This window comes from Tubulanus polymorphus, chromosome 6 (genome assembly GCF_964204645.1).
Source record: "Tubulanus polymorphus chromosome 6, tnTubPoly1.2, whole genome shotgun sequence".
NCBI lineage: Eukaryota > Metazoa > Nemertea > Palaeonemertea > Tubulaniformes > Tubulanidae > Tubulanus > Tubulanus polymorphus.
This window is the reverse complement of record NC_134030.1, coordinates 12,203,071-12,226,935: the sequence shown is the minus strand read 5'-3', so window position 1 is coordinate 12,226,935 and position 23,865 is coordinate 12,203,071. Positions and strand designations below refer to the sequence as shown.

The window sequence follows — 23,865 nt, the reverse complement described above, 5'->3', positions numbered from 1 at the left end:
CCGCTGGCTACAGAGTCTTTCCGTGTACGATTTAGAGCTGCACTATGTTCCTGGAAAAAACATGTCGGACGCTGACGGTCTGAGTAGGAAAGTGGATAATGATGTCATCCATGCTTTCTGTTCTGGTGTATTAGTCACTCAGATTTCCGGAGTAGACAGTTCCGATGAGAATAATTGGGATGAGCCTTCCAGAATCGACTTGAAACGGATGCAGTCTCAGGATCCTGTCATATCGAAGCTTCACAGATTATTGTTAGAGAGGAAGCCATTCTGTCCTACAAATCGTCAGGAGCAAAAATATCGTAAGTATTTCCTATCCTTGAGCTTGACGAACGATCTTGTAGTGAGGAGGAAGACGGAGCACGATGCCGAGAAGGTTCAGGTGCTGGTACCTCCTGAGGAAAGTGGTAACATCCTCCACCTAGCACACGCTAGATTAGGTCATCTAGGGAGAGATAAAACGTGGGAAGTTGTCAATAGCAGATTCCCATGGCCTGGAATGTTTAGGGATGTTGAGTGGTACATTGGAAGTTGTAAGAGATGCACGGTCCATAAAGCTAAATCCCAAATTGCTCCATTAGAGAATATAGTTTCGAGTGAACCGCTTGAACTGCTCTGAATGGATTACCTGTCGTTAGAGCCATCGCATGGGTATGAAAACTTGTTGGTGTTGACGGATCATTATTCAAAGTTTAGTGTCGTCATCCCTACTAGGAATCAGCATGCCCGGATAGCTGCTCGTGCCATCTATGATCATTTCATCGTAAGATATGGAATTCCTAAGACGTTGCACAGCGACCAGGGAAGGAATTTTGAGGGGAATGTGATGTCGGAGTTGTGTGAAATCCTTGGGATTAAAAAAATTCGGACGACACCATATCACCCTATGGGGAATGGATGCTGTGAGCGAATGAATGGCACGCTGCTCAGTAGACTTCGACTCTTAGACAGGAAGCAGAAAACCAAATGGAAGAATAACATTTCTACGACAGTATGGCAGTACAACTGCAGCCCTCATGATACTACGGGGTTTGCTCCGTACACCCTCATGTTTGGACGTACTCCAGTTTTACCTCTTGACCAAGTGTATGGTTTGGATAAGATAAAACGGAAAACAAAGTTTGGCCAAGATATCCAGGAGGAGATAGCAGAAACATGGAGGGTTGCGAAAGAACGAATGGAAAAGAAAGGCGACAAAGCCGCATGGTATTATGACCAAAAGGTATCCGGTGGTCCCATTCAAATTGGTGATCTCGTACTGGTTAAAAACGTCGGACCAGCTTCTACCGGGAAACTATCTAGTAAGTGGCGCGATGAGGAGTATCGTGTAACTAGACAGAAAGACGATGAGTTTCCGGTCTAAACTTGAGGGGATCCGGTCAGGAAAACAGACGACTTTGCATCGTAATCAACTCTATCGTTTGGCATTTCCGTTACGAGATGATAAAGAGGCTGAATCGAGGGAAACTGGAATTAACCGTGTGAAAAAAACAGAAGGGAAAATTCAGACTGAAGAAACTGTAGAAGAGAAGGAGGATGACCTTCTACTTGAGATGGATGGGTGTACGATAACGATTACTGAGAGAGATGGTGATGTAGGGATAGAAACAGTAGTGCCCCGTGTGCCAGTCACTAAGGTAAACGATATAGAGACAATACGTGTTCCCGAACAGATTGGTCAAGATGCTGTCATCACGGTTTTGGAGGGGTCGAATGCAACAGAATTGCAACCTGCCGAAAGTATAGAAAATGGTGACGGCTCAGATCATGTTTTACCTATGGAGGCTGATGAACGAGACGATGATGGATCTATGGATGAGGAAGAAGTGTCAACTCTACCTACTCCACCTAGAAGATCAGGGAGAACTCGGAAAGTGCCAGCTAGATATGATGATTATGTGATGTGCAACGCTGGTATCTCTACTGGGAAAGAGGAGAATTTGAGTATCCCAGATTGGGAGCGGAGAGCAGAGATGTTGATGCGTATAGCTAAAGATGAATCTATTTCCTCTAATCCTTTGATACTTACCTCATTGCTTAATATTATTCAGAGTTTTGAGATTCATTCTGTTGATTTCTTTAAGCAGGGGAGGAACGTAGTGAAATAAACGTGTAATCATCTGCACAATTCATTAAAAAAAAAATGGTGGTTAGTTCGACCGTAACGAGGAGAGATTGGAGACTGGTTAGCCCTGTTAACGCAGCACAGCTACTCGAGATAGTGGAATGGCACACCTGGGAATCCCGTCGTTTTGATTCGCGTTTCGAATTACGCAGTTCGGGAAGAAAATAAATATATATATAAAAAATCCTCACTGAGAGTTTACGTGTAATTTACTCGGAGGAAAATACCGCTCTGCGACATTAGATATTAGCTCTGCGCTTTTGATGGCAGACAGGGTTCCTCCGAAGAGAGGTCTCCCATCATTGGACGTGGCACCAGAACCAGCTAATAAAATCCGTAAGCCAATGGCTATTAGGCCTGTTGAAGACATACGGTATGGTTCAGTTGCACATTGGCCTTCTCATTGTGCAAAAGGGCGTTGTAGAAATTGTAAGACTGGCTTTTTTCGTGTAAAGTGTGACAAGTGTCAAGTTCTTCTTTGCTTCACTGGTGAAAGAAATTGTTTAGTTGAATTTCATAAGCAGTAGTGATGTTATTTTGTTAGAAGAACTTACTTTGAAAAAAATAAAGCATAACAGAATATGTTAGGATAACATTTGTGTACTTCTGTGCTGAGGCGACCAATGTTGTCATTTGTTACATCTTTTTATGACCTGCACTGAACAATGTTGCCAAATGGCTACATCCCCAAATTTGGGAAGTAATTATCCAAATTTGAAAAAATTCACATAACATGATATTTGGACCTATATAAACTCCCAGTGAAAGTGGAATATTTTTAGCAGCATATTTTTATCTGGTGACACAAAAAGGGCTGTATATCCTTACATGAAAAGAGAAGCCCATTTTCGCTGCCCCATAGATCACACAACATGAAAAAATTCATAAAGAATTAGGCATTGTGGTGAAAAGAAATCCAAGATGGATGGCTACCCTGGTGGCCATATTTGAAAGCCTATGACCTCCATATTCTACAGATTGTAATTCTAATTAGTTTCTAGCCAATTTTGTATAAAAGCCGTAGCAAATTCTCAGTAAAATCAGTTCATCTTTGTAAGCCTGATGGTGCACGTCTCTCTGCCAAATACATCGCTCTCGTCTATACTCTGAAGAAAGTCTTGCAGTTAGTCATTTCATGACCATTTAGGGACAGGACGACGACTTTGCCTAGCTTTGCTGCTTCAAGGGAAAGGACGACGACTCTGCCTCGCTTTTGCTGCTTCAACCAGGGAACACTCTGCCCCGATTCGCTAATTTTCTGTTTCTACCTGGTGACTCGCATGGCTTCTGCTTCAGCCCGGCCTTTGCTTTGCTTCTGTCTGAGAACACATACAGTCCTCCTTGCTCAATCGCTTCCTCTCTCCCCATTGACTGTCAGTGGAGTGAGCCCAAAACCCCGTGGTGTTGGACAACATGCCCATTCAATGATAGAAACTTTCACATAATTTTACTATCCACATTTTCTAATAATTTAGGGGAATATTTTATTATGTTTGACAAATCTTCATCTGAACTCCCACCAACAACTTATTGGTGGTTGGCTCGGGCATGACATGTACGTCGGAGTGCAGCTCAGGTTCAGGCTCAACAATGGACAGAGGACCGTAAACTTGCTGCTCCTGGCTGGTTGCCGGCCTATGCATGCCAATCTCACTGGCAACCAAAATTTGATACCAATGGATGGAGGCCTATTGATTTTTTTAGTATGTTTCATGGATGAGCAGATGGACGTAGATCCGAGGAATCATAAATGCTTAACGAAATGCCTGGAAAAATAGCTTCCACATGGAAAAGAACATATGTGTGTTGATGGGTGTGTCATCGCATTCAGAGGTAGAACTACTCTGATGCAATATTTGAACAAGAAAGAAATTCAAAAAATGGACTTGCTGACATGGTTGTACTGAAAGCTTGCTTGGTGGTTTTGTATTTCTGTAGTAGAATTAATCGAACTTTGAACTCATTACTTTTTAAAGAGCTAAGAGATCGGTGTTGTCTTACATCGTTACATGAAATGTTACGCATGTTGACTGGGAATCGGAATGGTTTTATTGTAGACGTGGACCAAGTTAGTGCAAGCTTTTGGATAGTTGTTATTTGAATATTGTAGTGTCTTAACGGAATCTATCATCATGTTGATAATTGCTAGGCCTAGATTACTTATCGGATTGTGTTGAAATGATTTTGCATAGAAAAATTTACAGCTGAAAGAAAAAACGTGACTAACTTCACTGATTTCAGGCGAAGAGAAGCGAACACGAAAATAGATAGGAGCCACGATTTTTCTTTTTAAAATAATAAAGTCATTAAGCAAGAATAAGTTGCATTTCCTTCAAATGAAACTCCACTAAGATCATCCAATAAAGTTTATTGCCACCACAGCCTACCGCCCCCTGGATCTTTGAAGAAACAGGGAACCAGTCTTCAATTCAATTCAGAACTTATTTTTCAGAAAAGCAGTTTTAAGTTTTAGATATTTAAACTGAACAAAATAAATGTTCATACAGAGATTTTTCAAATGGCCGCTAACGCAAGCACCCAATGAAAGTAAAAGAAAATTAAAATAATTTTTTTAAAACGTGAAAGTAAATTTTTCATCGTGAAATTTTAATTGTGTCAATAAAGAAAGAATTGAATTGTCGGCAGTACTATGTTGCGCATGAATACCAATTTGAAGACTGATCACGGACGCTCAACCAAGGTTGGTTTGCGCTGCTGAAATAACAAAAACGATTAAACAAAATCATAAAACAATGAAAACGACAACCGATATAGCCAATATACGAAAAGACAATCATAGGAGTCTTTGCTTTCTGATTGGCTTTTTAAAACAGATATTTTTGCGATCAGATTTTCGCGAAAAAGCTCATATAAATTTTAACGAGGCCTTCTTTCAAAATTCAGTTTTATAGGGGTTGGAGAATGGATAATGCTCTAATGAATGATTTCTATGAATATATGCTCAGTTGCACAGTCAAAGAGCCTTTACTCTAGAAACCATGTCATTTAAATTTGCTCCATTTGTACATTTGTATAGCAATAGGCCTAAAAACATCTATCAGAGGTGTCAACGTTAATGATGTGGAATGATACGACTGCTATTTTATTTTCAAGGGTGGTTTGACGAGTGGCCTGTTTGTCTCATTAGCAGTATAAGTGATGCTACTTTGATAAAAAAACGCATTGGTGCTAAAAATGGACAGGATGGCTATGGCACCAATCAAAAACCCAGAGCTGTAGAGGACCACAATGGGTGGTGTAGATAAGAGTGACCAGTTGAACACTTACTACATTGTCTTACATAAAAGCTGCTAGTGGTGGAAAAAAGCTTTTGTTATGTACTAGTTAGGGTTTGAGTATCTTCTAGTGTTCACTGCGGCGCTTATCCTGTGTGGGTGGATGCTGAGGGTCTTTAGTTGGGTTTTGTTTTTTGACACTTATGCAGTTTTTAGTCGCCGTTTTTTCGCTGTAACGTATTAGATTGCCGGGAGCTGGAAATATTTCGGTAAGCAAGCTATATCAGTTTACTTTAGTTAGCAGTATCTGTAGTGTAGGTTTATAGGGGTAATTTCTGAGTTTAATTACTTTATCTTTTAGTCACTCTTTAACTCATCACTTGTTAGTCGCTGTAAAATGTGTGTATGATGATACTGATATGACGATCCAGCAATTGTGAAAATAAACAATATTAAGTCAAGAAGAAGACGTCACTGTTATCAATTTTCTTCTTTCGCCGCAACAGCTTTTTTTACCTGCTTGTTACAGCAATAACTAATGCTTACATTATGTATAAAATAACAAATCCAGCTGGTATGGATAATAAAGAGTTCCATCTCAAAGTCTGTAACAATCTAGTCGAGGGCTGGCAGCATGTTCAATCAAACCCTGGCCGACGTTCAGCTACTCAAGATGCACTATTGAGATTAAATGGACTAGTTCACTTCATGGAAAAACTGAATCAAGACCAGACTGTGTTGAGTGCACTATCAGAAGGGATAATAAATACAAACGGCAGTTTAAAACATGCGTACCCACATACCGCTCTACGAAATACTGTTTCGAAATTTACCATACAAAGCAGGATTACAAATCATTCTGATTACAGCATCATCATAACATGAATTAAGGTAGGACAATCATTTCTCTTTTTTATTGAATTTTCTGGTATAAAATTAGATATACTTACTTTATTTTCTTGCAGGTACTAACTAGTAGAAACTAGAGACAAAACTGTACAACTTTTTCTGTAACAGTAAGGGTAAAGTACTCTTTTTAAAGTACTGGTAGAAAGATTTTCTAGTTAAAAATCCATTTTTTTCTAATTTATATTAATTCATTAATTCTGATTAATCCTATTTCAGAGGTCTGAGATTCGTCCAATAATTTGTCCGTGTAACTGAAATTTTGTATTTTTACAACTTTTTAAATTTACACGGACTTATTTCATTTTAGGCTAATGATTTGACAACCGATGAAGAAAATTTGGAAATATGATGATGGCCACCTAATCCCCACTGAAGCTGTACCTGTAGAATCAGTTGAATATCCTAATACCGTGGACCAAGAGGCAACAAATTTGAGGGAAATTCAACGCATATTCAATATTATTTAATTGTTTATCAGTTTCTATTATCGTGGCAGTATCTCCACAGGATATCGGATTCAGCTATATTTACAGCTTTCATTGTTTAAGTTTTTCACGTTGCTATTTAATTTACTGTATCAAATAAGACCATCAGATCTTTTAAACTCAATGAGTTAATCATTTATGACGTCTTCGACATGAATCAGATTGCACATGGACCTAGACAGAGATGATTTCGACAAATTGGTGATATGTCCTAAATCTCATAAATTTAACGAAACGTTTAGGATAGATGCAACCGGCAAGAAAACACCACTAAAATGTGCATTTTTTAAAATTCCCACCCTCACAAAAGCACCCTCATCGCAATAAAAGACAAGCATGAGGTACATTGCTTCTGGTCAAGGGAAAACTAATCAAGTATAACTAAATCCGAAAAAAATGCTGCTTTGTTCAATACAGAAGTATTTGGAAGAATGTTTGTCACGCAATGGATTTGCTGCCACATGTAAATCAAAAGGACCATGTATCAGTGGCTGATAGGAGACAGCCGGAGCTGTCCTATTGTTTTTTATTGTAGGCCCACCGTAGTGGATTACAGTATAGATATGTACAAAATACTCGAAAACAATTATTGAATATTTATCGTGTGTTGGTATCTAACGCACTGTTGCGAATTAAATTTTTGAGCTTTATTACAATTAAAGAGTCTGTTAATTTACCTGTGTCGCTATATTATACCTGTTATTTCAATTGTTAAAAATGGCCACGAGCATTGATGATGGCAATAGTATACAACAGCTGGCTGAGATGTTTAAGAGTGTCTAATCAGCATCTTCTTCAAGAACCGCACCGACGTTTCCCCCACCCAAGCCCTATAGTATCGGCCATTAGTTTCGAAATTGATTGGGGTGGTTCAATGATTATGCATAGTCGACTCATGAACAACAGGGCCTCGAGAAAGAAAAATCTGCGGTCTTGTCTCGACCATGAAGCATATCAGATCTTTCACTATTCCATGTTAGTGATAATACATTGGCCAAAAAAAGACGAACCTGGTTATGATAGACTGTTCAAAGTAAGACCTCTTTTGAATATTTTGGCTAATAACTTTAGAGACTGTGCTGAGCCAAAAACTCATATGTCTGTGACCGAACAAATCTTACCCTTCAAAGGAAGACTCACTAACAGTATATATGAACAAGAGCCCCAAGGGGCACTATGGCCAGCCTGTCAGCTTTTCATAAAATGGCAAATGAGGATGCATTCTGTGGGTTTGTCAAAATACACTCCCAGCTCAGAGTCAATCCCTAATAATTCACACAATACAATCGTAGAATACAAAAGTAGCACAGACAGCGACTGGATCTGGCAGGAGCAAATACCTCAGATAAATCTTTTCCCTTGGTCATATTGATTTTAATGCGGAACAGAATTGAATATATGTCCTGCTCATCTTGACTCACAATTAACAAACTTAGTGTGGTCAAGTAAACATACCTTCTCATGATTTTGTTTCGCTGAAAAATCACTCCTTGTTCGTAAATCTCTAGATTCACGCAATGAAATAAACCCACATGGTAGAGTTAGGGAGGAGAGGAACATTGAGGAAATTTAAAGATTGCCCATCAGGTTTTTTCACCTGGAGCATGAAAAATGTAACGCAAAGGCTATGGAGAAATTGATTAATGCAAAATTGTAGTTCATCAGAGGTTCTATGATTATGGTTAGTTCCAGAAGGTCATTGAATAGAGTATTGATTACTGGGGGAGGGGGCGTGGAATAATTTGAATTTCCCGATTGTCACGCATTTCAACAAGTAGGCTTGTTACCTAGACCCCTAGTTAATTTGCCTGATCCCATTCGGCATTGCTAACAGCATAGGACTTCTGGTTTTGGTGATGATGAAAAAAGACACATTTCTGACGTCTATGTGAGAAGACTTGTTGGATAAAGTAACTGAATCCGCTCTGAAGCTGTACAAACCTAATTCGATGAAATGTTTTATTTGCGAAGAATTGAATAAGACCAAGCCTTTTCCATGTAATGATTGTCGTCATCCATTTCCAACATAGTGACTGCAGCATAAAGCTACATAGATATTTGCCTTCCCACCACTTGAAGCAGTGGCAAGCTGCAAGTATCTATAGCCTACTTGGGACTTGTGTTAACTATTCGATCGTTATTCCACCAACATGCCCTTATGGAAGTGGGGACCTGCTAATTGAAACACTTCCCTCCGGCTCAATCATTGGAGAAATTGATACTATTAGGTGTAGAAGCTTTGCAGCTGAAGTATGGTAGAATATTGCCAATTGGGCCATGGCTCATGGAGGAAGTGAAAGAAAATGCCATTATTTACGGAAAAAAATATCTATATATATTGGAATGTATTTCCTTGCATCGAGGTACGATGTGATGAGAAGATCAATGGAATATGCATGTCGATCAACGAAAAATGCCCAAACAGCAACAAGATACCGAAGGAATCTGTAAAAGGAATCTGTAAACGTCCAGGCATAAAAACAATAGGCACAGTGTTGTTACATGATAAACAGTGACGTGATTGATAACAAACAGAGCGCGTCATCTGTTATTACACAAGAGCCAGCTACTATAACAATGTGGACAGTGGATGTGAATGTTCGGTATGCGGAAAAATGTTTTGCAATAAATCTTCAAAATTCAAAATTTTCATGCAAGATATGCAGTAAATGCTTTTCCCATAGAAGTAATTTGAACGTCTATATAAAAAGACTTGCTTCCAAGGGCAATATACCTGCACTATATGAGGAATGATATTTGTGTCGAAAGGTAACCTTACTGATCGTTAAAAGCGCCACACATCTAAGGAGTGGTTACTTCAGATCAATGCAATTTGCCTCACTGCATAAAATCTAATGATAAATTCAAATTTCTCTTTCAGCATGTTCTTCAAATGCATAAATTAGTCATTATATGCATCTATAATGAAGATTTCAAAAAATTACTGACAATTAATTCGGTAGTTTGAGTACCACAAATAGCTGGTGTCCGAACAATGATATCTGAATTTTCCCCTGGGTTAGTTACAATCATAACGGTGCTATGGACACCAAGTGGCGTGTGTGCATTAGTAGCCATAGCATGTGGTTTTTGCACTTTTTGGCTGAATATAAATTGCACTGTATCTACCAGAATCATGGATAGAAATTCTTGGGACTTTGCCAATGCTGAAAATAGTTTATGCGACGTGGTGCAAAAACAATATCGACCTAATAGAAAGGTTAATACACAATATTTCGCTCATTCAGAGATAATCTGAGTAAATCCGGTTCAGACTGCTTGGAAGATTTTCTGAATGGACACGCGAACAGAAATTTCTAATTTTGTCCTTCAATTACAAATAAATTGTCACTATGATCGCCGATCACACACGTATATCTGTATATCTGTACTTCGATTTCCAATTTCAAAATCGAACCCCTGTTTCACTCCCGGCAGGTGTAGTGGGTTTGTTAAGGACACCAAATAAAATCAAGAGTAAATCCCTATTTTAAGATCTAAACTTACAGGCCTATGATCTTTAAGTAAAATGTAACATCCTACAGACCCATCACACGTCCATTGACCTCACCTGGGAGATTGAAAAACAATCCACGTATTTTCTAGACGCGACAGTTTTTAAAGGCCTGCATTTCGACGCACTCTTAAAAGTTGCATTTTATTACATTGTTTCGGTATACTACTGACTCTTAATACCTACAGGGCTGTTATTCCTAAATAAAATAATGTGATTAATGTAATACTAATTAACCAAGCTAATTATAACACCTTGATGATGATTAATCGCAATTGTATAATGATTTTTGGAATGAAGTGGTGGAGATTTAAGTGAAATTTTGAGACTATCCTTATCAGCCATACGGCCGTGTACCAGTAAAGTCTACCCAGTGGAAATGATCACAGTGTATCAAAGAGTTGTTATCACTACATATCTTGATCCCTGTGGTTTCGACTACTCAACTCTACGTGTAACTGAGGTCAGGCAACTACTGAATTCAAGAGTGCATAATATCCCATCAACTGCATGGTCATTCATGAAGGATAAAGCCATACTCCTCCAAGACCATATTAAAACAAAGCAATATTACCTTATTTTACTAAATATCCATTCTTGAATTTTAGTGTCATTTTAAGAATAATCATATGACAAACATAGATTTGACCTGCGTATAAATATCTCTTCATCTATTAGATTAACATTTTTGTACAATGACATTTAAAATCTACAATATCTAAGATTATTTTCACTGACCTAACAACTCTTCAGTCTGTGGAAATATATTTCAAATGACTTAGTGGATTTATCTATCGTCTGGAATTATCTCATGAGTAGTGTGCCGTTATTTTGCTTGAAAATCCGTCTACATAACATGTTTCAACTTGGATATCAGTTCAGACACTTTGTAATGTAAATATTTACTTCAGCATCCTTTGAAAATATTCATTCTCGAATGCAACAAGACTTCAAAACTGATTTTCATAGCTTATTTTTCATTTTCTTGGGGTAAGTTTGGAAAAATTTATTCACTCTTGCCTGTTACTATAGACGCATCAGTCTAACGCATCAGTCTGATCATTACTGCCGTGCGCTGATCAATAGACCACGTGCATGCAGTAGTGTATAGACGCTGCTCACTTGAGTGAGGCGCATGTTTGAATGCCATCATACATCCAGAGTTGCCACTTATGTGAAGCTAAAAATCCGGAAAATAAGTCGGAATTTTCCATGAAATGATCCATCATAGCTGCGCTGACCCACTGCAGGCCAGTGTCCACCAAGAGTGAATAAATAAACTACACACACGCACGCACGCACGCACGCACACACTTGCATCTCATTCACTGAGTTCTTAAATATTACACAAGTCAATTTATAATGCAAATTATTTCTACTTTTTTCATGTAGCTCAGGAAATAGCTCGGCAAATACAAATCTACACAATCACCAAGTGTCTATAATAACTACACTTGCACCTCATTCACTCAGTTCTTTACTATTACACAAGTCAGTTTAAATGCGATCATGTTAGTCTCCTGCTGTTTCATACTTTGGATTCTTTTGTACTACATGTTACCCTGTGAAACACCATCAACATCAGGAAATTCGAAAGAAAGAGAGGAACACCAATGTCATCAAAAGATTGAAATATCGTTTTAAATGTGTTTGAATACTTGAGAAACAACTCAAAACCGTTGAAGAAACTATCAAAAAGACAGCTCAAGCTACATGAATAAGCTCCAAAAGTATTGAAAGAATTAGACAGCAGAAAAAGAGAGAAGGCAAGGTTTTAACTCCATGAAAACAAAGAGTTAAAATCAATGAAGAAAAAAGAAACTGGATGATTTCTCACATGGCATTATTCGCCGTAAAGTTCATGAATTTTTCTTCCGCAATGAACCCCCGACCTTATATAAGATTTTAGACAAATTAAAACAGGATGAAATAATGCCAAAAATGTCACGGACGACTATAAAACTATGAAAAGCCTTGGATTTGGATTTAAAAAACGTGGAAGAAACAGTTTATTAATTGAAAAGCAGGAAATAATTCGATGGCAGTATCAATATCTGAAGGATATTCCACAATTCCGTAAAGATGGGAGAATCATATTCTTTCTGGATGAAACGTGGGTTACTGCTGGTCATACAACCTTGTCAGCTTGGGCCGACACAACCATTACCGATCATCGACAGGCTTTCTTAAGTGGACTCAGTTGTGTACTAAAAGAAAAAATTTGCGGAACTGGGCGCTTTATCTTTTTACATATCGGGAATGAAACTGGTTTTATCGATGGGGCACAACTTGTTTACCGAACTGAAGGGGCACTTGCAGACTATCACGGTGAAATGGACGGAGTTAAGTTCGAAAAGTGGTTTGAAGAAATTCTAGTTCCTAAATTACCTCCGAACTCAGTTATAGTGATGGACAATGCTAGCTATCACAGCGTGCGTTCAGAAAAGATACCAACTTCAAATAGTTTAAAAGAGGATATGCAGGTTTGGTTGAGTCAGAAAGGAATTTTTTTGGTTGCCTGAAATGCCAAAAGCCAACCTTTATGAGAAAATCAAATCTGCAAAATCCCAGTTTATTCGTTATAAAATCGATGAAATGGCGAAAAAATATGGGCATTTGATATTGCGTTTGCCTCCATAACACTGCAAATTAAATCCAATTGAAATGGTTTGGAATAAACTAAAAAGGATATGTTGCGTCAAAAAACACTACTTTTAAAATCAAGGATGTAGAAATATTGTTTAATGAGGCCATAGAAACTGTAACACCGGACGACTTGAAAGGCTATGTTGACCATGTCATAAAAGATGAATTAAAGATGTCCAGTGTTTCTGGCCTGATGGATGATATGGTTGACAAATTCATCATAAACATCGGCGATGATTCCTCATCTGAATCAGATTCAAACTCTGAATATAATATGGATGTTTCCACGGATGATGCGTTACGCGACAATGACTGGGGAGAAGACTGGAGTTCTGTGCCATCTTATAATCCAGACATAGTGCCACTTCTATGAGTGAAAACTGCGAAAATAACTGTCCTTAAGTTGTGTAAATATCTAGCTATGAAAATATACTACTTGACATTTGTGAAGTAGCATGCCACGCTGCATGCCACGGCCATTTGAAGGTACCTTTTCTCACTGATGGATCTGTGGCATTAGGCTGTCGTCAGTAGGTTATGGGTATATGAATGATTATGGTAGTCACTTGAGATTTTTGCGCTCTCCTATGATGATTATATATGTGAGGGTCATATAGGAATATACTTGGGGTTGTGCTTAGGCAGTCATCAAAAGGTGTCAAAGGGTTATGGATATATAAATGATTATGGCAGAGTCACTTAAGATTTTCGCCCTCTCCTATGAAGATTATATAGGAGGGTCATATAGGAATGTACTTTGGGTTGTGCTGAGGTAGTCATCAATAAGTGTCAATTGGTTATGGATATTGAAATTATTACGGTAGAGTCACTTGTGTTTTTGAAATTTCGAACCTCTGATACAGTTTAGGTTCTGGCCATAAACGAACCTTTATGCATTTCGATGGATCCGTGGCGTTAGGCTGTCATCAGTAGGTTATGGGTATATGAATGATTAGGGATGAGTTACTTGAGATTTTCATGCACTCGCGAAGCCATTGCAGGGGGTTTGAAAATTTGGGGCAATTTCCAGGCATTTGGGAAATTCTCAGGACTGGAATCTAGCAAAAATTAATATCAGTTTGACGTGGAAACCATGTTCGATTTATAACAAATGTATCAAAGATTCTGATTCGTGGTTGAAACACTATGTTTGTTGCAATATCAAAATTTTCAACTTTTAGCAAAAAACAGAGAACAGTATCATAAAATAGATGTAAATCAGATCTGCGAGATCCTGGCAAATGATGCGACATTACGCAAATGTATCGAAAAAATCATTGATTTCAACCCATACAATGTCAGTATATTTTGCGGTTAAACATATCATATTTAGATCTGCTCTGGATATACCCACAATAGTGAGCGTAGAAGGCGTGGCAATAGACTGCCTACACGAGGGGATCGACAAAATAATGAAGAACTATGGGACTGTATTGACAGGATCATATCATCCAAATTATGGGAAAACAAGCTTGCAGAATGGAGAAAATGAGGTTTTAGAGGTAGCCATTAGCTCACCTATCGCGAGGAACATTGCACCAACCTCAAAGAAATATGGAGTACTGCTGATACAGGCATATTACAATGGCCAGCCCGATCACTGTGCCATTTGTGATGGATTTAACAACATTTGGGTTGAGTGCAATATATCTTGCTCCCACCCAACACAGATACCAGATAGATGCTGACAGATTCAGCACGGAGAAAATGTGGTTTTTGTTTAGACAAAAACATAGAATTCAACACTGTCCAAAGCAAACTCTCAATGTAATAGTGAAATTAGCGAAAACTGTGGAACAGTCTTCCATCGGAACTAAAGTCTGCAAAATCCGTTGACAGTTTCAAAACCATGTTGAAGTCCAGGCTGTTTAAAGAGCACTTCACCACTGAGGAGATATAGTGCTTTGAACACGTATTGTGGAAAGGCGCTATAGTTAAAAGACACTATGTATATGTATATGCATAAATTATTGTGAGAAAAGAATTTGAATTACCTTGAGGGATTCAAATTTTTGTTTATGGTTCATTTTTATATGATCCATATTCATAATTTTTAGATGAGGGAGTTGAAATTGCAAGATCAGGAGTCATTTCAAAACTTCTTCAGAATGTCAATTGAAAAATTGGACACCTGACTATTCTGGTTCCTGGCAGAATCAGCCAGCAAACTACACATTTCTGAAAAGCAAGTTCCACCCGCAGAATGGCTTGCAGTTACTTAGTTAAAGCTTTCTGGCCACAGATAAGACAACACACTTTTTTAAAAGTGAATATCAAAATATATGGTTGCAAAGTTTACATTAATAATGATTTTTATACTTATTGATGCTTTAGATATAATACTGTACTGTTGCTCTGCTATGGTTTAGATGTACATTATTGGTAATACTTAAACCATTACATAACACATATTTTTAGGAGAGTCCTATAAAAGCCTATCATATACCTTTCGTCTTGGAGCCACACCAATAGCTAAAATTGTTCACGAGACGTGTAGAGTGATTTACAAAGAATTGAAAGGTGACCATCTAAATGTAAGTTGGAGTCAAATATATTTGTATTTACCTATACACCTAATACCAATTTTGAGAATACGATGGCTAACATTCGCATCTAAGATGCGCCCTCATTTTGAGCCTGATACCGATCAGGCAGGTGATGAGGTGACTGGTACTTTGGTGCTCTCATGTTTGCCAATTTAGCTTCAGCCAGAGACTGATCCATTTTGTTTGTAGCTTCAAAGCATATACGGATATTTGTTAATTTTCTCAGTTTGCTAGCAATTAAAGGCCCAACAATATTCATCTCATCTTCTGAAGGAATCTCCGAATATTCAATGGGCCTATCCATTGCATTGGCGGTTGTCTCCAGAAAGCTAGCTTTCTGCGATTCAGCCGATTTTCTTTTTGTTGGACCTTGATTGTTCCTATGCTTTTAGTCGGATCCAGAAATGATGTTTCTAACTGATCTGCTATGGTGTCAGCATGTATCTTTTTGGATGGGCCCGAAGCCTTAGGCTTTTTGCAGAGTCTAGAATTAAAGTTTCAGATTGAGCTTCATTGTTGTTGTCACTTGAACTACTGGCATCTTCATCGGTCTCTTCTTCAACATTGGGATTATTATTTTCGATTTCTTTGCTGTTATTGAGCTAGCGAAAATTAAACAAACTAATTACATATTGATTTCTTTTTTCAATTTTCAGATGCCAGAAGCACCAGACATTCAACGAAAAATGGAATTTTCTACATACACTTGGAGCAATCCACAGGAAGCATATAGCGTTAAGAGCTCCAAACAACTCGGGCTCAACATATTTCAATTATAAGAACTTCTTCAGTATTGTTTAAATGGATTGCACTTGTTGATGCTGATTACAAGTTAATTTACGTGGACGTTATGGAAGGGTATTGGATGAAGTTTTTGCAGGATGCAGTTTACTGCAAGCCTTAAACCAAAGACTTGCAAACATTTCGGAATGTTTGCCAGATTCAGACATTGTATGATGTCCTACCACATTGTAGGCGAGGATGTATTCCCCCTGAGGGACAATTTGATGAGACCGTTTCGGTTAGTTGAAAATTATGGCATCGAAATTTACAACTTAGTCCGGAGGCAGAAATTTTTGTGTGCCCTGCATAGTTTTCTGAGGTCAAGTGCTGATGTTACCTACAACAGTGATGTGGATGATTCGAAGTGGATAAAGGTACGAGAAGAGAAGAACCCAATTTAATGTCATGTGGAATTCCAAACAACAACAATGCTGGTATTCAGCCAAAAGAAAAGCAAAATCAGCTGATGGACTATTTGAATAGTGCTGCTGGGGCAGTTGCTTGGCAATATATGATGGTATGAACTTACCTCGAAAATGCTGAAGACTTTCGCCCTTTTATATGTGGCCTCAAGAAACTTAGATGGGTAGTAATCCATTCTTGTCTTGTGATTCTACCTTCCCCGAGCCTGATGCTAGGCATCTTATCACCCTTCCAAACAGTGTCCCGAGTGTTTTGATACAAAGGGTTATATTATCATTTGCTATTAAAAGATTAACAAGAGGACCATTAGGTCCATACGGTCAAAGACAGTGTTTAAAATTGACTAAACAGTAGTGAGTGGATGCATGAGGAAATATCAGTTTTATCAGTGAAAACAAATTCACTTTTCCGGGGTTTCCGCGAGGCAGTTTTTTTTACTGGTAAATGGACATTTGCCCCAGTCAAAAATGGTCCTTTTCCCCAAATCCTGAAAAATTCTTTGAGGAATTGTGAAAATTAATAGTAATAGCGTGTAAGCCATATCTACCTTCCCATAGTGTAATCGCCCAGACAGACCCTACCCACCCTATTTACCATAATGGTGTAGTCCACGTGTTAACCAATGAAACTGTTCTGTGTGTGTGATGCTTCAATGAATGAATGAAGTTAATGACATTATACCTTTGTTTCTACTACGTGAACAAAACAGTTTATTTTTCACCAGTCAATCTGAGTCGGCCGTGTTAGTGTAACAAAATTTCATTTCTCAAGACAGATACCTCTATCCCCTTGGTTATCAGCGACCGTGCAGAAGATACATTTCCCCTTACTTCAACTCCGGCGATAACCCGCGGCTCCTTAGTCCCGAAATTGTTCCCGGTGGTAAATAGTACCGCCGCTGTATTTATCTCGCCTTTTACACACTAAATAATTATCGAAAGTCATCATGTACGATACCGTTTGAAAGAGGATTATAAAGTCTTGACTCGGTGAAAGCATCTACTAATGTCATCGTTTTTTTTTGGCGACACGAGTTGTAGTTTGGTAGATGAACCGATTTCGCCGGTTTGTTTACTTCCGGTCCGGCCACATGATCCGCTCGATAAGCGGGAGAGTTAAAGTTTCTACGATGACGTCTTGTTACTGTCACCATAACATATCACCTTAGTATTTAGTCACATAAATTAAGTTCTTAGATAATTATCATTATTACAAATCTAAAAGATGATTTCGGCACCTTCGTGCCTTAAAGCTAATGAGTATTCGACGGTTAAACCTGCGATCTCGAACGCGGTCACGCATGACGACAGCCTTTCGGGACCTCACTTGTCTTTACGACCGAACTATCTAACACGAATTTCATATCATCGGAAAGTACAAGTTCCAACCTTTTTAATGGTATATTACTTCGATAAGAAGACAACGTAGTTCAGCAGCAAAGCGGCTCGGAAGAATCCTAGGAAGCACATCCGACGGGGCGGCCATTGTTGAGCGACCAGTGAAGCGACGCGGAGTGAAGATGCAACACATCGGAGTCGGCAATATCAGAATATAAGGCGCGCAGTTTTTCTCTTTCAGTTAGTTACTCGGAGAACGTCTTTAAGATGTAAGTCGGTCCGGGACAGCGCCGCCTGGCGGCGTTTCGGGTCTTGTACCCGTTCGTCTCTGTTCCTTCTTTCTGAGTTAGAAATTAAGGGCCTTAGGCCCACAGAATCCCCCTTACTGTAAATACGTTACTAGTCTTGAGTATTACTCTTTGTTAAGCATTAAGCTACGGCAAAATCATAGTACGATTTCCTCACCTATGGCCATAAGCCATTGGGCATTACGTTTACCGTCCATACTTATGTATTATTGACGGGCCCTGTGTTTCTCGTTTGTCCTTAGGATCGTTGAACTATATATAATCCGTCAATACTTATGTATTAGGTATGGATTCTTGATACCAGGCCTTGGGTTCTTGTGTTTCTCCCCGTTTATACTTAAGTATATAGAGACGGGTTTGACCATTACTTGTGCTTATAGCTTTATCAAACTATTATTCTGCCTTCATGTATGTGTGGTATAGGTCCTTAAGACCAGCTTTCAGGCGCGTATCTTTAAGTTTCAATAAATTTTATATAGGTATAATGTTCGCGGTCTATATGTTCGTTGTATAAGTTTGAAGCGTAACAGCATGTGTCAATCGCATTATCTTTTCCCTTTGTAAGTATGTAAGCATTTGTGGAGTATGAACCTGTCTTGTATTTGAGCATGACGTATGTCAGTTTCTGATAGACGAATAAAAGCTGCTGTCGCAGCACGTAATGGTATTAACGATTTAGTAATAGATGTTGGGTAGTAAAACCGTGGAGTTGGTCGGAGCGTCCATGGTCTGTATAGAGGCTTACTCTCGGAAATGGTAGAGTCCAGCGGAACGTAGTGCAATCCCGTTCGGGTGACGGGCGGTTTCTGTTTATTCCGCTATCCAATTTAGGCTCAAGCGAGGAAATTCCACGTCGGGGGTGGGTGACGTGGTGTGTGATACGGTCGATTCGGGTTCATGTATAACTACGAGGTCGTATGTTATTGGGTGAACAGAAGGGTGCGCATCGCTATCTGTAGGTTCTAACATAGGGTTGGGCCCGATCCTTAGTTCCCGGAGGATAGTTTTCGAATCGACCCAGTCGTTACGTTCCTGGATCTATCAGCAATCTACACCCGGGGTTGCGGGAATTGCTTACTCGTGTGCTAGGTCGAGTTAAGCCTGAGAGTCATTTATTATTCTACACACAAACATAACTTCCTGTGGTGGTCGTAGACCCCTTCATAAACATCTTTCCCGTTGTTTACGTGACACAGGCGGACCCTTTGTAGCGGCGCCATTTTACATACATCTATTACATAAGTACACATTTACATATATACACTCTGAGGACATATAAGAGGATCACGCTACCGCTATGATCGACTCTGGTGCGAGTGAGTGCACACACTCGCCCGGCTAGTATTTTCAGGTACTATGTGGATGAAGAAACATGCTAAATTCTTAATGTATTCTAACTACGAAACGCTACATTAGTACAAGTGGGACGCAGCTGCCTATCTCACTGCAGTGTGAATACAGCACGGCTGTCTCTTGCCTACTACATGTGCTAACTCTGGGTATTTTCGATAGTACAGCATCTTCCCATTACAGGTAATTTTCATGAAGAAACTCCCTCACTCAAAGTGCTTTCAAGAAATAAAATCCGGGCTAGCGACGAACTGTGCAGAGACAAAAATCTACTGATCCTCTCGAAGTGTAAAACCACGAACTGCGCGGTTTCTATGAACTACTTATGAATGTATCAATGCGCGAGCACCTGTGAGGAAAGTTATGGGGATCACACTTCTTGCTTTTTATCTGTTTTTCTAGATGTGGGCAAAGGCAGTTTGGCAAGAAGGAATTAAAACATTCAGTGATGTGATTCCATCCGCGTGGATAATAGATGGATTTGTCATGTGGCCACCTGGTGTTAATGCGGCTAAGGCAATGGAAGAATGCTGGGAGCCAATTGACGTCGATTTGAATTAATCAAAGTTAAAAGCACATCAGGTTAGCCAAAACAAGATGGATTACATACTTTTAACCCTTTGCAGCCTGATGGTCAAAAGTTGGTATTTCAAAGCGAACTTGTCTTTATGAACTGCACACAATTAGAAAATGATTGTTTTCGAATTACTACTCATAAAATCACTGGATTGAGAGAAATTCAAATTTGAAATTATCGTTTCTGTCTCAGGCTACAAAGGCTACAGATTTAGTAAAAGCATTTTTCTTAGTTAATCCATAATTTATACAGTAGGTGAAATAAATATTTTTCTAAATATACCGGTTACCGGTATTGGAACACTGAAGTTTGTTGATTTATGTACATTGTAATTTTTACTTTCTTAAAAGATGACAAAAAAAGCTGTGAGGAAAATCCAGACACTTAAATTGAGTCAAGTGACTGTAGAGAGAGGAAGAAGAGATTGTATGATTTTCTTTTACAGATTCCTTAAATGACACTGGTGAGTATGCAAATGCAAATGTTCACTGAATCCAATGGAAATATTCCGTCTGGTTTTTACTTTTGCAACGGTGTGTTGCTTAGTCTGAAAAATCATAATTTAAAAGCGAATATCCGCTTTGGAGTATGCTAGGCTAGTCTTATTATTTGAGAGAAGTGAGACTAAATACACTTATTTTTATGTTTTTCAGATATCTTGGAGGAAAATTCTTCAGAAGATGGAGGCGGTGGTAAGTCCATATTATGCAGTGTGATTTCATTTGTTATGATGGGTTTTGGAGGACTTTTCCTGGACAACCCCTGGAATTTCAGGATCTTGGTCATCTGAGAAATTCCTTAGTCATTCCCTCTGGACTCGACCTTCCAATTTTTCCTAGATCCATCCTGAAAAGGTGAAAGCCAGTGAAATGGATAAATCATTGAATGAAATATAGCTGCAAAGCAGCGATAACGGGTTTTCTGCACAGTCTTATAATCCTGTTCAACGGTTAAGACAGTTTTATAAGAGGTAGGTTGACAAACAGTCAATTATACCAACTTGAAACCATGGACTACTGGACCAGATGGTCCTATTTGACTCTGGAAAATCTGTTAGGCCATAATTACTCTTTATGGATTTTGAGAAAGAATTTGATAAGGTACAACATCAGCCATTACTTAACAGGCTATTAGGAAACAGTATCAATGATAGGTCGCTCAAATGGCTCAGCAGTTATCTCGGAACGAAAACATGTAGCCGAAATAAAAATGTGTTCGAATAAAAAGCTATGTTATTGTTGAAATGAAAAACTTTTTGTCCAGGCAAAAAAATTTGGTTGAGTGAAGGTAAGTGTTACATTGTGGAAAAGCCATTTATGGCAAATAAATAGTAGAAAAAGCAAGTGAAGTACATATCTTAGTACATTATCATGATAAGAAGAGCTGTCCATAAAGTAGGGCCCTAATCAATAATCAATTTTTTCAGATATAACTGTATACATGAAAACTTGAAGAAAGAAAATCGAAAAGCAAATACGCGAGACAAGTATTGAAAATCTGGCATCAGTGTTTCCGGACCTCGAGTCTTCCCAAGTTACGGAACTCGAATCTGTTCCTGGATATTGGACATTACTGGCATGACGACTCAACAAACAATAAAGTTTACTACTATGGTAGAGTCGAGGAACTGAGAAAGTAAAAGAGGAAAAACGATGAGATCCGAGAAACCTATGTAGTGTGTTATTGGAGTGAAGAGGAGTCGTACGATGATGGTGTTGATTATGATATGAAAACATGGGAATTAGCGGTCGATTATCTGTATAGTGATTTAGTGCTACTGTAAATCTTCTGACATTCTCTGTATAGTGATATAATGTATTGTATTATGGTGATTCAGTTGCTTTTATTGGGTGTTTATTTGACTGTCTTTTCTACTGCTATGTTTGTAGATATCGATGCCTGACGGACTTGTTTAGTCAGTTGTTCTGCTAATTAATTAATTAAGATGTAATTGATCAACTTACGGAATAGATAGGTAAATATCTTTTACTGTTTTCTGTTAGTTATCATACGAAGCCCTTGTTCTGCAAATTTCATGCATTTATCTTGTAAATTAACAGAGTTATATCTATTTTTGTACCTTTGAAAGCATCACAAGTCGTCAGTAATGAACTAATTAGTTATTATTAATCGTCAATTGAATAATTACTGAGTGTCTCAGGTCCATTTTATTTGCTGACTGTGTTTAAGTTATCATTTAAAGTACTTCTGCTGCAAATTTCATGCATTTATCTTGTAAAATAACAGAGTTATATCTATTTTTGTACATTTGATAAGCGCCAAGTCGTCCGTATTGAAAAAATTAATATCAATTTATCATCAATTAATTAATAACGGAGTGTCTCAGGTTCATTTTCATTGCTATGTGTGAGACATCATATGGAGCACTTTTCCTGCAAATTTCATTAGGTTATCTTTAAAATGAAGAAAGTTATGATATTTTTTCTATAAATCTTATCCGTTACTGATCACGCTTAACCTATTGTTCGCCTTTACAGAAAATCCTGATTTTTCAGAATGAAAAATTATCATAACTTTTTTATTATTAAAGAGAGAAGGATGGTTCAAGTACCCCTGAAAAGCATTTTTGGAGCTAACTGTTCTAACAGTTTTGGGCCCAGTTTTGCAATTGGGGCAATTTGAAATTTCACTGCCACGTACCTATATTTAGCGCCATTCTTGCGAGATTATCAACAACCCGGAAATAAAATCCAAACCCATCGCCAAACCCCTGTGCCGAAAACTGTATTATTCATCAACAAGTTGATGCTGACAGTAAACGGAAGAACCGTATAGCCTACATGTAAAGTGTGTATGCTGTTTGTTGGTTAAATATCCACTAGGCACTTGTACATTCACATCGATCGATCCGCGTAGTTAGGCAATCGTGCAACAGTCAATAACTGCACGCAATTTTTTTCTCCGGGTGATTCCTGCTTTAGAGTTCGGAGGGAGTATCGCAGAATAGCCAGGATCCCCATTGGTGACGTCATTACTACTGCACATAAATTAAGATGGCGGCCGCCCCGGAATTTGAATTTTTTCGTGATTTTTTATCAGATATCTCAGGTGAGTTTCAAACGCTATATTTTTATTTTTCTTCATATCTCCCCTCTACGAAACGATATTTCCTCATATTCTATGCTTCTTAAGTGAACAAAAATCGAATTAAGATATGGAAATACTGAGGCGAACGATTCAAAAAGTTTTCCGAAAGTCTCAATGAGCCAACCAAGCTAGCCAGATTTCGTCACTAAACCGATTTTTTTAACGCAAAATCGGATCGAACTGTAGATATCTTAGACCACTTATACCTCAAACAATTCTTAAGCATAGTGTTTTCGTTTGTATTTCATATGTTTTGAGATCATTCATCTCGGTTAAACTGGCTTTTGAGGTCATTTAAGTTTGTTTACCTTTTGCGAAATGCAATCACGTGATCAAAATGGCGGATGCTGATTGGACAATGACTGTTCAAAAACAATAACAAAGACACGTGGATCAAATTTACTACTACTTTCTTGGATTTTTAAACAATTTTATTTCTTTTTACAGGTATAAACAGTATAATAATGAATAGGAAAAGAAATAAAGAAGATTTGGAAACAGTATTTGACCAATTCATG

General features: G+C 38.3%; 2 protein-coding genes across 9 annotated transcripts in view; one reads left to right on the top strand and one right to left on the bottom strand.

Annotated features, from left to right (window-relative positions):
* Positions 1-23,865, bottom strand: part of LOC141906753 (ribulose-phosphate 3-epimerase-like) — an 82,019-nt gene that overhangs the window by 44,538 nt on the left and 13,616 nt on the right. For 2 of the 8 annotated variants that reach the window (XM_074796083.1, XM_074796080.1), the window contains one exon: positions 4,793-4,840. The exons of 2 other annotated variants lie outside the window; for them this stretch is intronic. Coding sequence is in view for 1 of the 6 variants with exons in the window: in XM_074796079.1 (XP_074652180.1) it covers positions 16,774-16,842 (69 nt within the window). In the remaining 5 variants the exon portion in view is untranslated. Of the gene's footprint in view, positions 1-4,792; positions 4,841-6,311; positions 6,363-16,773; positions 16,884-23,865 lie in introns of those variants that run through there. 4 more of the 8 variants (XM_074796079.1, XM_074796088.1, XM_074796087.1 and 1 more) reach the window with 4 other exon arrangements.
* On the top strand, positions 12,234-12,791 carry LOC141907083 (uncharacterized). Its single transcript, XM_074796653.1, has one exon. The coding sequence runs from the start codon at positions 12,234-12,236 to the stop codon at positions 12,789-12,791; it is 558 nt and encodes a 185-aa protein (XP_074652754.1).

Coding starts and splice junctions, on each gene's coding strand:
- LOC141907083 (XM_074796653.1), top strand. CDS start 12,234: ATGAAAAGCCTTGGATTTGGATTTAAAAAACGTGGAAGAAACAGTTTA.